Raw genomic sequence first — 16,514 nt, 5'->3', positions numbered from 1 at the left:
AGACCCTTGTATGCAAATTAAATATGTCAATCAAGGGTAAGAACATTTTAACCATGTCTAAAGTGGGAGCACCTGCACTTTACTCCTGTTTAGCAGGGGTAGAGTGCACAAAGTTCTAAGTCCACCAAAAAAGATTGGGCAACAATTGAGTAGGAAATTCATGCCAAAAATGGTCCTTTCCTTTTCCAACTAATTTAGCTTGTGTCACAATACAGAATTAAAACAGCAATGGTAACTGTCTGGGATGAACTTGTCATGTGATGGAAATGCTTTCTCATGTGTTCTACATTTTGTTTTAGCTTTTCTATTCTTTGTTTTGTATTAGTGGTTTACATAGTTTTATTGTTTGTTTGAGGAAGAAGATGTGTGTAGTGTTGAAACTCTGCAACTTCCACACTTCTGTATCACAGAATGGATTTATGGCTACTTGGACTTTCAGTTTTACAGTGTGGAAGATATAGTTCTAAGAAGCTGTGGTTTGTGTCAGGAGTCACAGGTGGGCTGTGAGACATGAGCTACTCCAGAGTTGCAAACAAATGTTGTAAAGTACTTCAAGTGTCTTCAAATGTAAAATTTGTTTATTTCCAATAGCTCATCTTATAGAAGTAATACATAAATATTTATAAAATCCCATTAAGACAGGCAAAATCTTCATAAAAGCTAGAAGAAAATCCAGAAAAGGGCCATACACGACTATTTATACACAACATAAGATGATACACAAATTCACTGCACTTTAGAATGCCTTCAACAATCCCACCAATCCGAAAAGATGCACTGTACCACAATACCCAGTTACCTTTTGTTGAGCAATCACATTGTATGGTTAAACATTAGAATGCATTCCCTTCAAAGCATCTTTGACGAGCCTGCTGATCCAGAAAAGTGCACTCTGCAGCAATACCCAATTGACTTTTGTTCAGTAATCCGTAACTATGTATAAAAAAACATACAAATAAAATCTGATTTTAAATTGCATTAAGTAACCATGTAAAAATATACTTCAGCCTGGGCTAAAAAAACTAAGTAACTAATCTCTCAGTATTGTACTCTTATGCGCAAGACGTAATGATTGAACATGGGACAATAAATGCCACAATGTATTTTTTTGCTTTTAGTTATGTGTTTTCTGAATAGTATTAATGAATCTTTGAAAGTGCAACAGTGATGTTGAAATTCTTCATTTTGAAAAAAAAATGGTCAATGCTTCCATCTTTGAGTAAACTCAGCACCTTTTAAAATAGGGCAGAAAATCAATGTCCTTAATTCTTTAAAATGTAACCAGGCACTAAGTGAGATATTGAGTGTTTCACAACAAAAGAAGATGAGCAAAAACCTTGATTTTGATTAATTCTAATCCAGTAATGAGGGATTCTCCATATAGGGCCAAAAGCAATACAAATAAGTAAAATTTGGTGTCCCATTCTCTTATCAAGAATTTTAGATAAATAAGAGAAAATCCTGGGTCATCCAAAATTTCAGTCCCTATCTGCCAACAAGCTGAGAGCTCTTGCAGTTTCAGTAGGCATGGATTTTACCTTTCCCATATTCATTAATTTATCATTGTTCAACATGTGAAGTTTGAATAAAGAGTTGTTAATAAATGTAACAATTTGGGGAGAAAGTTGGTCTTGGAGACATTCGGATTCTCTCACTATTTGTGCTGAAGATTTGGGATTCACCTCATTCTTGAGAACAGAAATAAAAATCTCAGGGCATGATTTTCTGCTAAAAAGTCCCAAGAGATTGTACCTAATTCCACCCACAAGACATGGATCATAGCGGTTTAAGGAACAGTGAATAATTTCTTCAAACATACTCTTTCCACAATACCCCAACGGTATAACACTTCTATACTGTATAGAGCATGGGGGCCAACTAGCTCTGAATAGCCCTTTTCAATCGCTCAGCAAATTACCTGTGATATATACCATCAAACCTCTTTAAAGCATTTACACTTACAAGTAAAGAGGTTTTAACATGCTTATGTGCTTATCTCATCTCCGATCATCAGACAAAAAGAGATCCAAATATTTGTAAACCTTAACCTGCTCCAAACTAGTGTTATTAAGGAACCAAGAAAATTCCTTTGAACATTTTGAAAAGACTTCAAGTATTGTATCCCACACTTAACAGTAATGACTAGAAAATTAACAAAAGTGGGAACTCAAGCAAATAAAATTGATAACCAGGTAAGATAGAGGTTAACTATGTGCATTTCATTTTTTGCAGACTATGAGCAGAGACTCAGGTCATCCAGAAGGGAATTGCAGAGTAACATAGCTGCTCCAGAAAAGAATTGGCTAGTCACTTATCTGAATGTGAATGCATTTGTTTCAAGCTGTAGTCTACCCAGGCTTCTCAAATTTCTGGTGCCAGTAGAGCTTTTTAGGGATGCTGGGAGGTACGCAGGTGGTAAGTAGTGGAGTTCTTTAATTCTGATGCACAACAGTTTGATTCTTATTCTGTCCCGTAAGGGAGGTTAATGGAAATTATTTGGAACTATAGTAATGAGATTAAGGGCCTGATTTAGAACTTGGCGGACGGGTTACTCTGTCACAATGGTGAAGGATATTCCATCTGCTGAAATCTAATTCCCATTCTAACCTATGGGATTTAGATTTCTGTGGACGAGATATCCATCACCGTTGTGGCCGAGTAACCCGTTCGCTGAGTTCTAAGTCAGGCCCTAAATGTTCTAACACCGGAGACCAGTCTGGAAGCTGAATGCAGAGTCCAATTTATGGAGGGAAAAAAGGCTTCAGGAGCCCTATTAGAATGGCTTTTCCATGCCCTATTCAGGATAAGACCAGGGCCTGAACTACATGGTGAAATCCAAAAGGTTGCCGAAAGGCTTTCGATTTTTTGAGAGAATGTTAGGTAGATCGTCAGCTTTGTGTAATTAGCTTAAGAGGGCATAGACAGGTCAGGGTTGATCCACAGCTTCTGTGATCTCATTTCAATCCACCACCTTTTTACTACAAGGCTTAGCAACCTTGGAAAGAAAATTATACCCAATCTACTACCCTATATATGTCTGTTACACGGTCTTTAATGTTGGAAGTATGTTTGATAGTTTTATTAAGAGGAAGCACATGCAGTTATGACTTTTCATGATATGGTGTGGATATGCTTGATATAAGAAATTATTATAAATTACACAACCAAGGGATGGTTGGCAAATTATGAACTGTGGGCGCCAGAGTTCTAAGTAGCCTGCACATATGAATGCTATGTGCACCTGGAACAGCTCCATTCTCTAGAAACATGACCTATGAGGGATGGTATTTTGGTATGACTTTCCACTCATTCTCCCATTAGTTATAAACAATGCACCTGATGAAAAAGGACTGACCTGTCATCAGTGGCAGCAGTGCACCAGATCCTTTTTTTGCCTCATACAAAGGACACCAGTAGCTCTCAAAATTGTGCAACTACACAGCCCACTAGCATTAGAGAGTCAATGGACAAAAATCATATGAAGGATTATTGTAGTAACTATGCAATTTTTCAAATGCTTCACATACTTCTGTCACAGTAGAAAAGTCTTTTGTTTAGTCAAACACAAATTACAAATTAAGTACCCTGTTGTTTCATGTACATCAGACCAGTCACCCAAAAACGTGCACATACAAATAAGGGACTACAGATCAAATTTACGGGAAAAATAACTTTCATACCTCGCCTCAATAATAAAATCAAGGGACAATATTTGATTTTGAAGAAAAGAAGCGTTTTTCGTGTATAATGTATTAAAATATATCATCCTTAAAAGCCATTTTGGCCCACAAGCAACTTTGCCCTTTTTTGGATTTTCTACCTCCATGTCTGCCATGGTTTGCGTCTCCTGGCCAATGCACCATCCTAGCCCATTTTTATATTCATACAACAAACCATCCTAAGATCATGTGTATTTCTGTTGCGTTAACATTTTGAGTTTCTTCCCACATTCTCCTGCCCTTTCTCCTCCTTTAAATCAGCTATTTCTGGTCTTAACTCTGGTAGCACCTCGGCTGACAGCATGGCAACGTACAGGATCGTGATCTCTGGGTAAATTTGTTCCATAGTAAACATGTTTTGATTGTCAACTTCAAATGTTGTCTTACCGCAATATAAATACTTATAGTGTAGTCCTCTATCTAAACTACAAGCCAGTCAAAATTGCACCTCCAGATGTACCACTATGTTTGTATGTTTCATTAGCAAACGCTAAGGGACATATTTATGAAGGCCCTAGTGTCACCCTGCGCCACATTAGCATAATGTTTGTGACACTAATGTGGTGTTAGGTTGGAAAAAACACAGCGCCATAGTTACAAAGTGGTGCAATGCTTGCATTGTGCCACTTTGTAAACCCTTGCATACATTATGCCTGCGCCAGGCATAATGTATGCAAGGGGGCATTCCGGGGTTAGGCGGCCCAGAAAAATGGCACAGCGGAATCTATAAGATCCCACTGCGTCATTTTTAGAATCATTTTTAACGCCTGCCTAAGGCAGGTGTTAAAATGAGGCTCCTATTGTTTTCAATGGGCCTCCTTTCACTCTGCTGGATTAGTGTCAACATTTTGGGTGCTAATCCTACAAAGCCCCAAACTAGTGTTACAATTTCTGACGCTAGTTCCCTAACGTGCGCCATATCACAAATACGGCGCACACAAGTAGGCGTTATATGCGGGTAGGGGGGCGCAGAGAAAGTGGCATGACAGCTCTGATGTGCTTCTTTTTCATAAATATGGGCCTAAATTGCTTGTGTGGTGAACTGTACACATTGTACACCTCATTGTGTGACCAAAGACCATTGTTGGCATCTGTTCTAAAAAGATTTGAATCAAGTTATTTTAACTGCAGATTGAAGTCTCATTTGATCAAAATTTTCTTTGCAAGATTCTACTGGTGGACCGTAAATTCGAAAAAACTCACACAAGAATGTGGGGTGATACCCTGGTGGATGGGGGGATATCACCAGTGGGATAAAGAACAGTTTCGGCTGATTGCGCAGCCAGAAAGGGCATCTGAGGGATGTGTATTATTTGTCAATATAGAGCAGGTTTAGCCACTTGGACAACGGGGGATTTACGTATAACCATCATGGTTACAGTATGACATCAGATAATCATTCACTTACCATTATATATGTACAGTCCAGCAACTGATTAGCCTCCAAGAAGAGGTGTTGGGGGCCTATTGTAAATAGAATCGGAAAAGTTATGTTGAGTATGTTTTTTTGGAAAGCGAAGAGCTTTCTTGGCAGTTTTTGTTTTTTCAATTATATGGATCTCTCGAGTCAGTCTATCTTTACCTCTTGTTACTTTTTGACCCCGCAAGTGTGGAGCTGTCCTTGCAGGCACTGCGATATATGGGATATTGGGTTATTGCAGTTTGGGTAGCTCTGTGCTGCATTAGAAGGTAAATAAACAAAAAAGTGCCTTGAAACTCACTGGCACTATCCGCAGCACACACCACACATGATCTCCACACAGTCTGCAACATCGAGCAATAAAAAACCAACCATGCAATTTCAGCTTGATTAATTGTTAATGCACATACTTACCTTTCTCTTTGCATGTGCTTGGACAAACCACAGCTCCAGACACCTTAAAATAGGTCTCTTATCTTTGAATCTCAGTATGCAATACATTATTTTCCTTCTTTTACTTAACACTCCTCAAGCGTTGCCCAACATTGTGTCACTGCCAGATTATAACCCCTGTTGCTCACAACCAGTAATAGGTATCCTTTAAATTTCGAGTTTGCCATTTACTGATGTTTTTGTATTTCATCAAATACTTGTATGTGTGTACAAGAATCTTGGGTGTTGTAATCACTGGTTATATTTTTCATTTTAAATAATGAACAATGATGTCAGTGGTTGCTTGCACCAAGTGAATTGTTTGCAAATCTATAAAGGAAATATTTCAAGTCACTGTATCAATTCCTGTAAGATTATACACACCAGCTCTGACAAGAACAGCATATTAGAACTAAAGTGTTATTTTGCTACCTATCTTTAATCACTGTGTTAAATAGGTTTGTTCTGAAGAATGCCATGGAGAAGATCCTTGCCCTTCTGCTGAAACATAGTGATGTTACCAATGTCATAGATGAGGGACTCAAATGTGCCCCGAGCCAAAACATGTGCTCGGACAGATAAGGTGTTTTTAACAATTACACTTTCACAAACCCCTTCTATGCATCATCTCGCCCCATTGCGATGCCCATAAGGCATAAATTTAGCCACCATTTTGACTGCGACTTTCTATCACAATAAGAATAATACAAGCTACAATGAGTGGACCACAAACACTGTGTATTGATTTACCAAATTGTTATAAACATGATTGTTGTGATCTGACCCGAGTTATTTTTTGTTTGCAGATTGTAGGCTATGAGGCTGGTGAAGGAACTCCAATCTATGTAACCTGTGAAGTTCAGGTAAGATCCTGTATGTGGAATGTTGTGTTCTACATTGTAGTGTGTTGCTTCACGCGTGAGATATCAAAGCACAATTAGACCCTTTGGGTCGTAAACGATGGGTCAAAATATTATGAAAATCCTTTGAAATGAAAAAAAGCCTCTTTGAATTCAAAAGGAATTGAAGAATGTTGAAGAGCGATGTGTCGGTCACTGCGGCATGCTGCACCTAGAGAGAACAACAATAATTTCAAGTATTAAAATAAAAGATAAGTAGATTTAGAAACATTCTTCAAATGCACTACATTCTGCAAATGTGTGCAACCCATGGCACCAGCTCAAAGGAATCAGCAACATGTTGGCTAAAAGAACTAAAGAAAGCACGACATTATTTTTTTTTAAATAATAATTTTTATTGGTCACAGGGCAGCAATTCACAATACACTCCATAATAAGAGATGGACATCATTGATTGAATAGTTGCAATTCACAGCAATGGCTATACAACACAATACTGTTGCCTTTTCCTTGTTTTCTTCTACTGAATCAAAGTAAACAGGGTGAAGAGATAGATAACAAAGGAAGACTAACAGGACAAAGAAAGAAAGGAATCCCCAGAAACAACCCTCAGTAGAAAAGTGGGGCAACAGGCAGCCAGGTAGAATACCAATGGACCGCTCCAAATGATGTACCTTGCTGGAGGCAGGTGGTAATAAGTATCATTAGACTTCTCAGCCCTAAATAACAATTTAAGTCTGAACTCACACAAGGAACATCTTGTCTTCTGCCATCACACTTGCTGAAAAACAGTTACGGACACAGTTACTAACAGTTTACGTCACAAATGTGACACACTCTGGCTGAAAATGTGTATTTGGAATTTGCTTTCAAGCACAAAATGTGTTTTGCACTGGAAAGTTATTTGAAAGTATTGCTCTGTATTACTTTGCATCAAAAGGTAGTCCGTTGATGTTGCATGGCCATTCCCATGCAACCACCAATGGTTTTGGATGCAAAACCCTATCTTCTAACACTAAAAAACAAGAGTTTTGCACCAAAAATAATGCCTCTTTGAAGCAGGGATGAAAAAAGGAGAAATGTTGTTTTTTTTCACCCAACTTTTGCGACATTGCATTGTATGTGGGAAACATTTTAAAGTTTATCTAGACACATGGACAGCTCCTTTGCTGTGGTGAAGGAGCGTCGCCCCACTGCCTGTGCCAGAAGCAGAAAAACAAAATTATAGTTTTCTATCATTTTATTTTTCTGCTTCTGGCACAGCAGTGCAGGGAGGGGTGGGGTTGGGCCATAGGAGGTGGGAGGAGGGGAGAGGTCACTAAGTGCACATGTGTGTTTGGCTGGCCATCTGAGGCCGGCCAAACATACATGCACACTTAGGGCCATATGTACGAACACATTTTCCCATTGACACAGAATGGGAAAAACCCTTTGCTACATCTGGCCCTTAGGTCCCTCCAACACGGCTGCATACACCCCGGGCTTGTGTCTAAGCAGCAGTGACTACCGCTCAGACCAATCTTGGTGCTGCTTACATGCTATGTATATGTATAGCATGTAAGCAGCACCAGCATTGCTGGGGAGACTGTGATAGTGTGTCAGCAATGAATGCGGGGAGACCAGAAGAGGATTGAGGCGGCAGGAGGCGGCGACAGAAAGAGGTAAGTTATTTTTTAATTATTTTTTATTCTATCCCAGCCCCCGTTGCCATCTCTCCTCCCCAACCTCCCATCTCTCCCCATGAGATCTGAGGCAGCCTACACTGCCTAGACATAGTATTTTGCACCGGAAGGGTACCTTTACAGTACAAGACCGATACTAAACTTAACACAGACACCTTGGCACTATGGTGCCAAGGAGTCTCTGTGTAGTGCTAGGCAACCTCTTTGTGCACCAGCAGAGGAGAAGAAACTACTGCACTCCTTTCTCACAACTGGGCACATTTTTTGCTGCACTGTTTTGCGATAAAATGTATACAATCTTTCCCATGTGCATGGGCCTTTGTGTCCAAAAACCAAGGTGCTTGCATTGGAACATCCAAGTACCACCCATACAATGTTCTCTTGAAGCAAACTGTAGTAAAGCATTGAAAAAACTATTTGTGCAAAAAAACAAAGGGTGCTTTCCCAGTGCAAACAAATTATAGTAAGGGGTGGGAGTGGGGAGGTGGGCTTAGATGTACCTGTATAAAGGCCTTGGTGAGCGCCTCAGAGTATAAGTGGAAAATGGGCATTAAAAAAATCCATTAGGAAAGTTTATAAATGTTCACGCTCATTACTTTATAAATGTTAAATCCCTACAACCTAGGTTCCCATCCTACCCCTAATTATGATGGTGAAAAATTCACCATATTTGTGAATTTGCTCTTGTGGTGTTTTCCATCTGTGCCATGAATGTGGGGAGATCATGATTCTGTGTCTTAGGGTAAAAATTTGCACCAACAAATGACATTTTTTTACTCACCTAAGATGGGGTGAACATGGAGTTCAAATATAATCTGCATTTTTAATATTGAATTCAAGACGTCTTTCTGAAAATGAAGTTGATGTGTTGAAGACTATGGTGAGAAGATGTCTCAGTTTTCAGTGGACTGTCCTGTGTCCCCAACGCTTTTGTTGATTTTAAATAAATGTACTGGATTTTAGGATAAAGGTCAGGTTATTCCGCAAAGGAGAATTTAAAGGTATGCTTTTCTTTCCACAAGTGCTGCTAAAGTCTGAAATAATTGTCTGTTTCTGCCAGGGAGCACAGGAGGAGCCTGCTCCCAGCAGAGACAAAGTGGGGAGAAGTGGACAGGGAGACGAAGGGTGGAATTCCTGCCATTGCTAAAATGTAGTCTTGTAAATGCATGTCTATGTGTACATATATGCACTTGTAAATGTTTGAGTGTGTATATACAAGATTTACCACCTTTACAAGGCTACATAACCAAGCATTGCAGTGCAACGGGTCTCGCATTTGCTCGAGTTAGAGCTATTAGCATTGTAAACACCTAACCAGACTTTTCTTGCCACACAGCAATTGGGCTGAAATTGAAAACTAAAAAACCGAGCACGATCGCGCTATGGAAAACCCAGCACTGCGTGAAAAATAAAAAGATAAAGTAGTCCGTGTAATTATATTTATATTTTGACCACTGACTTAATGTTGCCTAGCAGTACACTGTCACATTAGTGACCAACAGATTCATTTTGCCTATTTACTTTTTTTTAGCATTAGCCACTGCCACGTTAAATAGTTTTCCACTTTGTACAATGTGCCCATGCTTTTATTTTTTGTGTTCTTTCCCACTAAGGGCTTACGCTGTTAAGAATGTACTAAGACGGCAGGGAATGGTCTTGTTTTAAAGTGGCACCATGGGATTGTGGACAAGTCCTGACGTGTTATTTTCAAAGCTGGCCTAAAGCAATCAGCATTTTTTGAATAATAAATTTCTTCAGTCAGAGGGAGGTTCTAGAATTTTCCTCTCTTGTTTGTTTAAAGTATAAGCAGTCAAGACCAGATGGACACTGAGAGTGTTTGCAGATCTCAGGCAGACCCAGGAGGCTGGGGTGTGTCATCCTTCCCATGAGGATAATTGAGCTCTCTCTCCTCGATCGACTCTGGGATCTGGAGATCTGATGCTGAATAGGAGGGAGATGAAACAGTTGTGCCCTTGCCTCATGGTGATGCATATTTTTTAATTCATTATTTGCTTTGCATTATAATATAGATACATATATTTGCTGTGTATATTGCAGTGGAGAATCATTTGTACATGTTTTCATTTCATTGCTGTGACCATTTTCAAACGTGTTCTTTCAGCATGCTAATCCTCTTTTACGAACCTGGCGAAGTGAAATAACAAATGTCTTCTTTGGACTAAGAAGCGCATTCCAGAGATTTTTGTCAGTGCATGAGTGTTTCAGCTCGGTCTTTAGTAAAGCAAAACAGTCCAGAAACCATGCTGAAAACATGGAGCCATGTATGTTTTCAGTAGTTGGCCAGTGTGCTTGAGGAGGGCTAAACACCAGAAAAGGCATTAAGTATGCATGCCTTTCACTAAGGAAACCAAGTGGATTTTAAAAGGCAAGCCCACAAACCAATGAAAGTGACAGGTGTGACATGGTCGAGGGTTAAAAGCCTAAAGATAAATTACAACAGGGGCAGCTGCTGCTGCTGCTGTTGTTGGAGGAGGAGAGGCTGCCCTAGGGCCGGGAGCCCTCTAAATTCAGTTTTGCGCTCCTGCTCGCGGGACGCGCGTGACGCTGCTGCTCCTGCTGTTGTTGGAGGAGGAGGGGCTGCCCCAGGGCCGGGAGCCCTTTAAATTCAGTTTTGCGCTCCCGCTCGCGGAACGCGCGTGACGCTGCTGCTGCTCTTGTTGTTGGAGGAGGAGGGGCTGTCCCAGGGCTGGGAGCCCTTTAAATTCAGTTTTGCGCTCCCGCTCGCGGGACGCGCGCAACGCTGCTGCTGTTGTTGTTGGGGTGGGGCTGCCCCAGGGCCGGGAGCCCTTTAAATTCAGTTTTGCGCTCCCGCTCACGGGACGCGCCCAGGCCAAGGGCGGGCCCGTCCTTGCCCGGAAGAGGCAGGGCAGGGCCCTCCCGATATCCCTCTAAAGACTCTGGATTAGGCAGCTCATAGGCGTGTGGCTGCCTGAAGGTACTGTGTTGGGTTTTTTTTTCATAACTTCTTCGCCACCCAGTGTTGGGACCTGACTTTTTAGTATTTAACAAAGTAAAAGCTAAATCAGCAGCATTTCGCTACCAGGTTGGATTTTGAATTATATCTGTCATGGTACTTATACCCTCCTTCTCCCTTTTTTTCCTTTTGTGACAACAAATCTGAGGATTCCAACGACCTACTAAATGGGAAAGAGGAAAGCCAGTAGTAATCCCACTGAGCAGGGAGGGGCAAAGAAAGTACCCAGACATGCTGCTGAGAATTGTACACTGACTCAAATTGACGATCTTATAGAGGAAGTGGAGAGTTTGTTAGCTACAAAACCCTCAAAACCCCGTAGGAAAGATGTTACTGCTACCACGAATGACATAAAATTATTTTTTGCCCCTGTGAGTAGAGAGTCACAGATATCCATATCTCAGGGTTCTAACTCAGAATCTAATAGGTTAGAAAACCCACATAACCTAACAGAGAGCCCTAAACCAAGCCTGCCTAGTCGGCAAGATGGTGTGTCCCCCCTTATAAATTGTAATAACCGTTTTTCACCTCTTGCCCTATTGGCGCCACTTGAATCAGAGAAGATTATGCCAAGGGAAATAGAGGAGATACTACCATTCTCAGCTATCCAGAAGCAACAGCCTGCGGAATTACAGCTAGTACATATAAGAGCTGAAATTCTGAGTCTTCAGGAGTACCTTACATCCTTTAGCCATATGATATATGAGAAGTTGGATGGCATATCTGCAGTAATTGGAGATATAAGGCAGTCATCATTAAAATCCGACTCTAACTTCCTGGCAAAGCCAACCTTATTAGCTGAAACATCCATGACAGGGAGGTGTAGGGATAAAAGGCCTGAAGTGCGGAACATTCACAGGGGCGATAGCATACCTCCTGTAGTGGGCGCCTCTAACAAATGCGATAAAATCTTGAATAAGGGGGCCAACTGTGAGGTGCACGGAAATAAACCCTTAGATAAGAGGCCTATATGCCCTTTGAGAAACGCCCCCTCAAGTCAGATCAGACATAGGCGGTGATTTTAACCGCGGCGGGCGGCGGTCGCCGCCCGCCATGCGGTTACCGCCAAATGACCGCACCGCGGTCACAAGACCGCGGCGGCCATTCTGGCTTTTCCGCTGTGCTGGCGGGCGACCGCCAAAAGGCCGCCCGCCAGCACAGCGGGAAAGACCCAGCAACGATGAAGCCGGCTCCGAATGGAGCCGGCGGAGTTGCTGGAGTGCGACGGGTGCAGTAGCACCCGTCGCGAATTTCAGTGTCTGCTAGGCAGACACTGAAATTCTTTTTGGGGCCCTCTTACGGGGGCCCCTGCAGTGCCCATGCCATTCGCATGGGCACTGCAGGGGCCCCCAGGGGCCCCGCGGCACCCCCTACCGCCATCCTGTTCCTGGCGGGAGACCCGCCAGGAACAGGATGGCGGTAGGGGGTGTCAGAATCCCCATGGCGGCGGAGCACGCTCCGCCGCCATGGAGGATTCTGTAGGGCAGCGGAAAACCGGCGGGAGACCGCCGGTTTTCCTAGTCTGACCGCGGCCGAACCGCCGCGGTCAGAATGCCCTGCGGGGCACTGCCGGTCTGTCGGCGGTGCTCCCGCCGACCCTGGCCCCGGCGGTCTGAGACCGCCGGGGTCAGAATGACCCCCATAGTGATTACGATATATACATGATAAATGTCCCCAAGCTAAGTAATGGTCAACGAGAGCAAGGGGATTCTCTTAAAAATAAAGTAATCCATTGGATAAGGGGGACAAAGAAGTGCAGCTCTATTATAAGGGATGACATAGTTACTGCACAGAGATATACAGAAGTAGGATTGACAACAGATTTTATAGGGTTAAAACTGATCAGCCAGAGCCTAGTTAAGGGCCTTCTGGCACTTGATGCAAGAGTGAGACCCAGTGCCTCACCCCAAGTGTCACTTGTCCATAAACTCCCCCAATCACTGACAAATTTGGGTTTTCAAGAGAGAAATAACATCCCAGCGGCTCAGGATACATGTACCCATAGAAGGGATCAAATGAACAGCCCAACTTCAGCCATAGACTGACATGAAGCCCCCACGGTGAAGGCTGGGAGAGACGCCATACCCAGTCGCGATCCCTTTACGTTAAGCAACCAGATACCATACACCCTGGGAGCGGAGTCAAAAGTATATTGCAGTGATAAACTAAAGGAGAAGGACCGGGGAGCAACGCCATGTCTAAATGAGACTAGAGAAAAGCCGTCCGATATGGGGGATGGTTTTGAACTACCGATTAGGTTTCTATCTTGGAACGTGGCAGGGCTGCTTCAGAAAACAGCTAACCCTGACTGGTGCAGTTTTATAGATCAACACCATATTATTTTATTGCAGGAGACATGGGCTTCATCTGCAATTAACAGAGAAGGTTATTGGACCTTCCTGAAGACCATGCTTCCATCACCATCTGGCAGGGCCTCAGGGGGTTTGATAATCTGGCTAAAACATGATTTGTTCCCTAAAGTGAAGGAACTAGCAACCCCTACAAGGGATCTACTAGCTGTTGAGGTTGAAATTAGTACCACTAGGGGTCCTGTTAGTATAATAATTGTAAATATATATCAGACCGGGTATCCAAAGGACGCAGACTGTTCTGATGAGTATGCTAACAGACTTCCTTAATTGTCTTCCCGGAGGGCGGGGTTTAATTGTCGCAGGAGATTTTAATATGCAATTGAATTGCAGAGACGACAACCAGCAAAGAGGAATCCAATTAGCAGATCCATGGGATAGATCTGGGCCGGTGCAAGTTATATCTAAGAAAGAAGGAGGAGCATTAGACCTACTTGAAGATTTAATAAAAATAAAGGGATTAAGAATAGTAAATGGAAACACCAGATCAGATACCCCGGCGTCCCCTACATACAGGAGAGGTCTATACTCTAGCCATCTGGACTATGTTTTAGTAGATGACGCTCTCTGGAAATCTTTTATTGACATGGTTGTTCTCCCTCGTCATGATAGTGACCATCAAGCTCTGAGTACCACCTTTTCTACTATTCTATTTAGTTGTAAATCATTGACAACATGGGCCCAAAGTAATGTCTTAACTATGACCAATGATTATAAAAATGTGAAATGGGATTGGGTGGAGAATGACGTAAACTTCCAGTTATTAGTAGTTTATAGAATAGTTGTAACAACGCTCTCCCCACTGAAGCATATAAATACGATATTGGTGGATTTGATCAATCTGCATAGTATCTTGATCACCCGGCTAAAACTACATTTTCATATAGCAAGGAGGCGAACAGAGACTGGGATTAGAACATGGAGGTGGTTCTCTAAGTCCTGCCGTCTGGCTAAAATACAGCTATTGGGAGCACTTAAGGCAGGGAACTGCCAAGAGATCAGAAAATTCAGGGCTGCATACAAAGTGGTACTTAAAAACGCAAAAAAAGAGTGGGTAACTAAATATTGGAATAGGATGGTTGATGCACTTTATGAGAAAGATTTTAAATTATTCTGGAAATTAGTGGCAGACAAAAGTAGTTGTCAAGGTGTGGAGAACTTTCCCGTAATTCAGCCTGAAACTTGGGTGACGTATTTTAAAAATGTATACAGAAAACCTCAAACTAGTAGCACTACTATTCCTTCTTTAAAACCTAATGAACCTTTTGATAATACTTCTATGGACGGGAGAGTTATATCACCTAAATTCGACCTGGATCTTTTCTCCCTAAAAGAAACAACTTTGGCTCTTCGATCAATACGGAAAGGGAAGGCCCCTGGTCTTGATGGCATCCCAGGTGATTTATATTTGTCCCGACCGACAACTTGGTCTCTGTATCTAAATGCGCTCAGCAACAAGATACTGAGGGGGGAGGACTTCCTACCACATGGCAAGGAGCAATCATAGTCCCTATTTATAAGAAGGGGCCAAGGGAACAACCTTCCAACTATAGGCCTATTATCCTAATTGATGTTAGTCAAAAGATATTTAGCAAGCAGGTACTGAACAGACTACAGGCTTGGATAGAGGATTCTCATATTCTCTCCGACTTCCAGGCAGGTTTTAGAAAAGGAATGAGTACAATAGATCAGGTATTCAGGTTTAACCTTCTCTGCTGGAAATACTTGTCCCTTAATAAGAGCCATCTATATGTAGCCTTTATTGATTTAAAAGCTGCCTTTGACATGGTACCTCAGGATCTATTATGGAATGTCATGGAGAGCTACCAACTTGAAGGAGAATTACTAAAATTGATTAGGTACCTACATGAAGGGACTTACGCTCAAGTACGTTGGTCAAAAAGTGGTGATCTAACGGAAGCTATACCTGTCAATAGGGGGGTTAGGCAGGGGTGCATTTTGGCACCAACATTGTTTAATTTTTACATTAATGGTGCGGTGGACCAACTGCTACACTGCAACCATGATGCCCCAAGGCTAGCTGGATCCCCTGTCCCCATTTTAATGTTTGCTAACGACACTTTATTAATCTCGAGAACACCCATGGGCTTACAAAATGAACTGGATGTGTTTTATAACTTCTGTTTTACCAGAGGTCTTGAAATAAATCCAACAAAATCAACGTTCATGGCTTTTAACCCACATAAATCGTTTAGGGGGAAAATGACCATAGCAGGCCAACCAGTGGAGAAAGTCAGCCAATTTGACTATCTGGGGATCAGGCTAAGTGATGACCAACACTGGTCGGCGCAGATTGGGAAGAGTCTGACAGTACTCAGGCAGAGGTCAACAGCGATAGGGAGGACACTTGCCAATACCTTGGAAGGGGAGATAATTTGAGGCCTATATGGACAATGTAAATCCTCCCTATACTAAAACACTTTTCATCAAATTCAGATTAGGGATCCTCCCGCTCAAGACATTTACAGCGCGATGGAGAGCGGAGGATAGTAACTCAATATTCTGTCATTATTGTCAAAAGACAATAGGATCACTTGCGCATTTTATGTTTTTTTGCCCTAGGTATTTGGTAGCTAGGAAGAAGTGGATTGCTCCGTTATGTAGGTCAGTGGGGATTAGGGAATGGAATACAGCATTACGCTTTTTGACAACTGACACAAACGACAAAATAGTTTTTCCAGTTGCAAGATTCCTGCAAAGTGCATGGGCTATAAGAACCAGAGAATTTTTATAATTGCGTGTTTTAACATATTGGTCTTAGATTATATTTATTCAACATAACAAGTTTTAACTGTTTGGAGTTAAGATATAATGGCCTAATAATTGTATATTTAATATTTTAGGATTTTTAGATTTTAAGAAAAATTGTTGTTTTGCACTGTTTTCAATAACTATGTGATCTTATAACTTATTTAGCTTGCTTAATTATGATATGGTGTTCTATTGTTTACTTTTATGGCTTTTAGCCAAAATAAAGTTACTATTTGATTTGATTTGATTTGACAGGTGTGACATG

General features: G+C 41.7%; 1 protein-coding gene across 1 annotated transcript in view; it reads left to right on the top strand.

The window, feature by feature from the left end:
* ATP1B4 (ATPase Na+/K+ transporting family member beta 4) overlaps positions 1 to 16,514 on the top strand; it is a 250,030-nt gene that overhangs the window by 204,315 nt on the left and 29,201 nt on the right. Inside the window, exon 7 of the mRNA XM_069212109.1 lies at positions 6,378 to 6,434. Coding sequence (XP_069068210.1) covers positions 6,378 to 6,434 — 57 coding nt within the window. The remainder of the gene's footprint in view (positions 1 to 6,377; positions 6,435 to 16,514) is intronic.

The sequence above is a fragment of the Pleurodeles waltl genome, chromosome 2_1 (genome assembly GCF_031143425.1).
Source record: "Pleurodeles waltl isolate 20211129_DDA chromosome 2_1, aPleWal1.hap1.20221129, whole genome shotgun sequence".
NCBI classification, from domain to species: domain Eukaryota; kingdom Metazoa; phylum Chordata; class Amphibia; order Caudata; family Salamandridae; genus Pleurodeles; species Pleurodeles waltl.
Note: the sequence above shows the minus strand (reverse complement) of the source record. Positions and strands in the feature narration are given on the sequence as shown.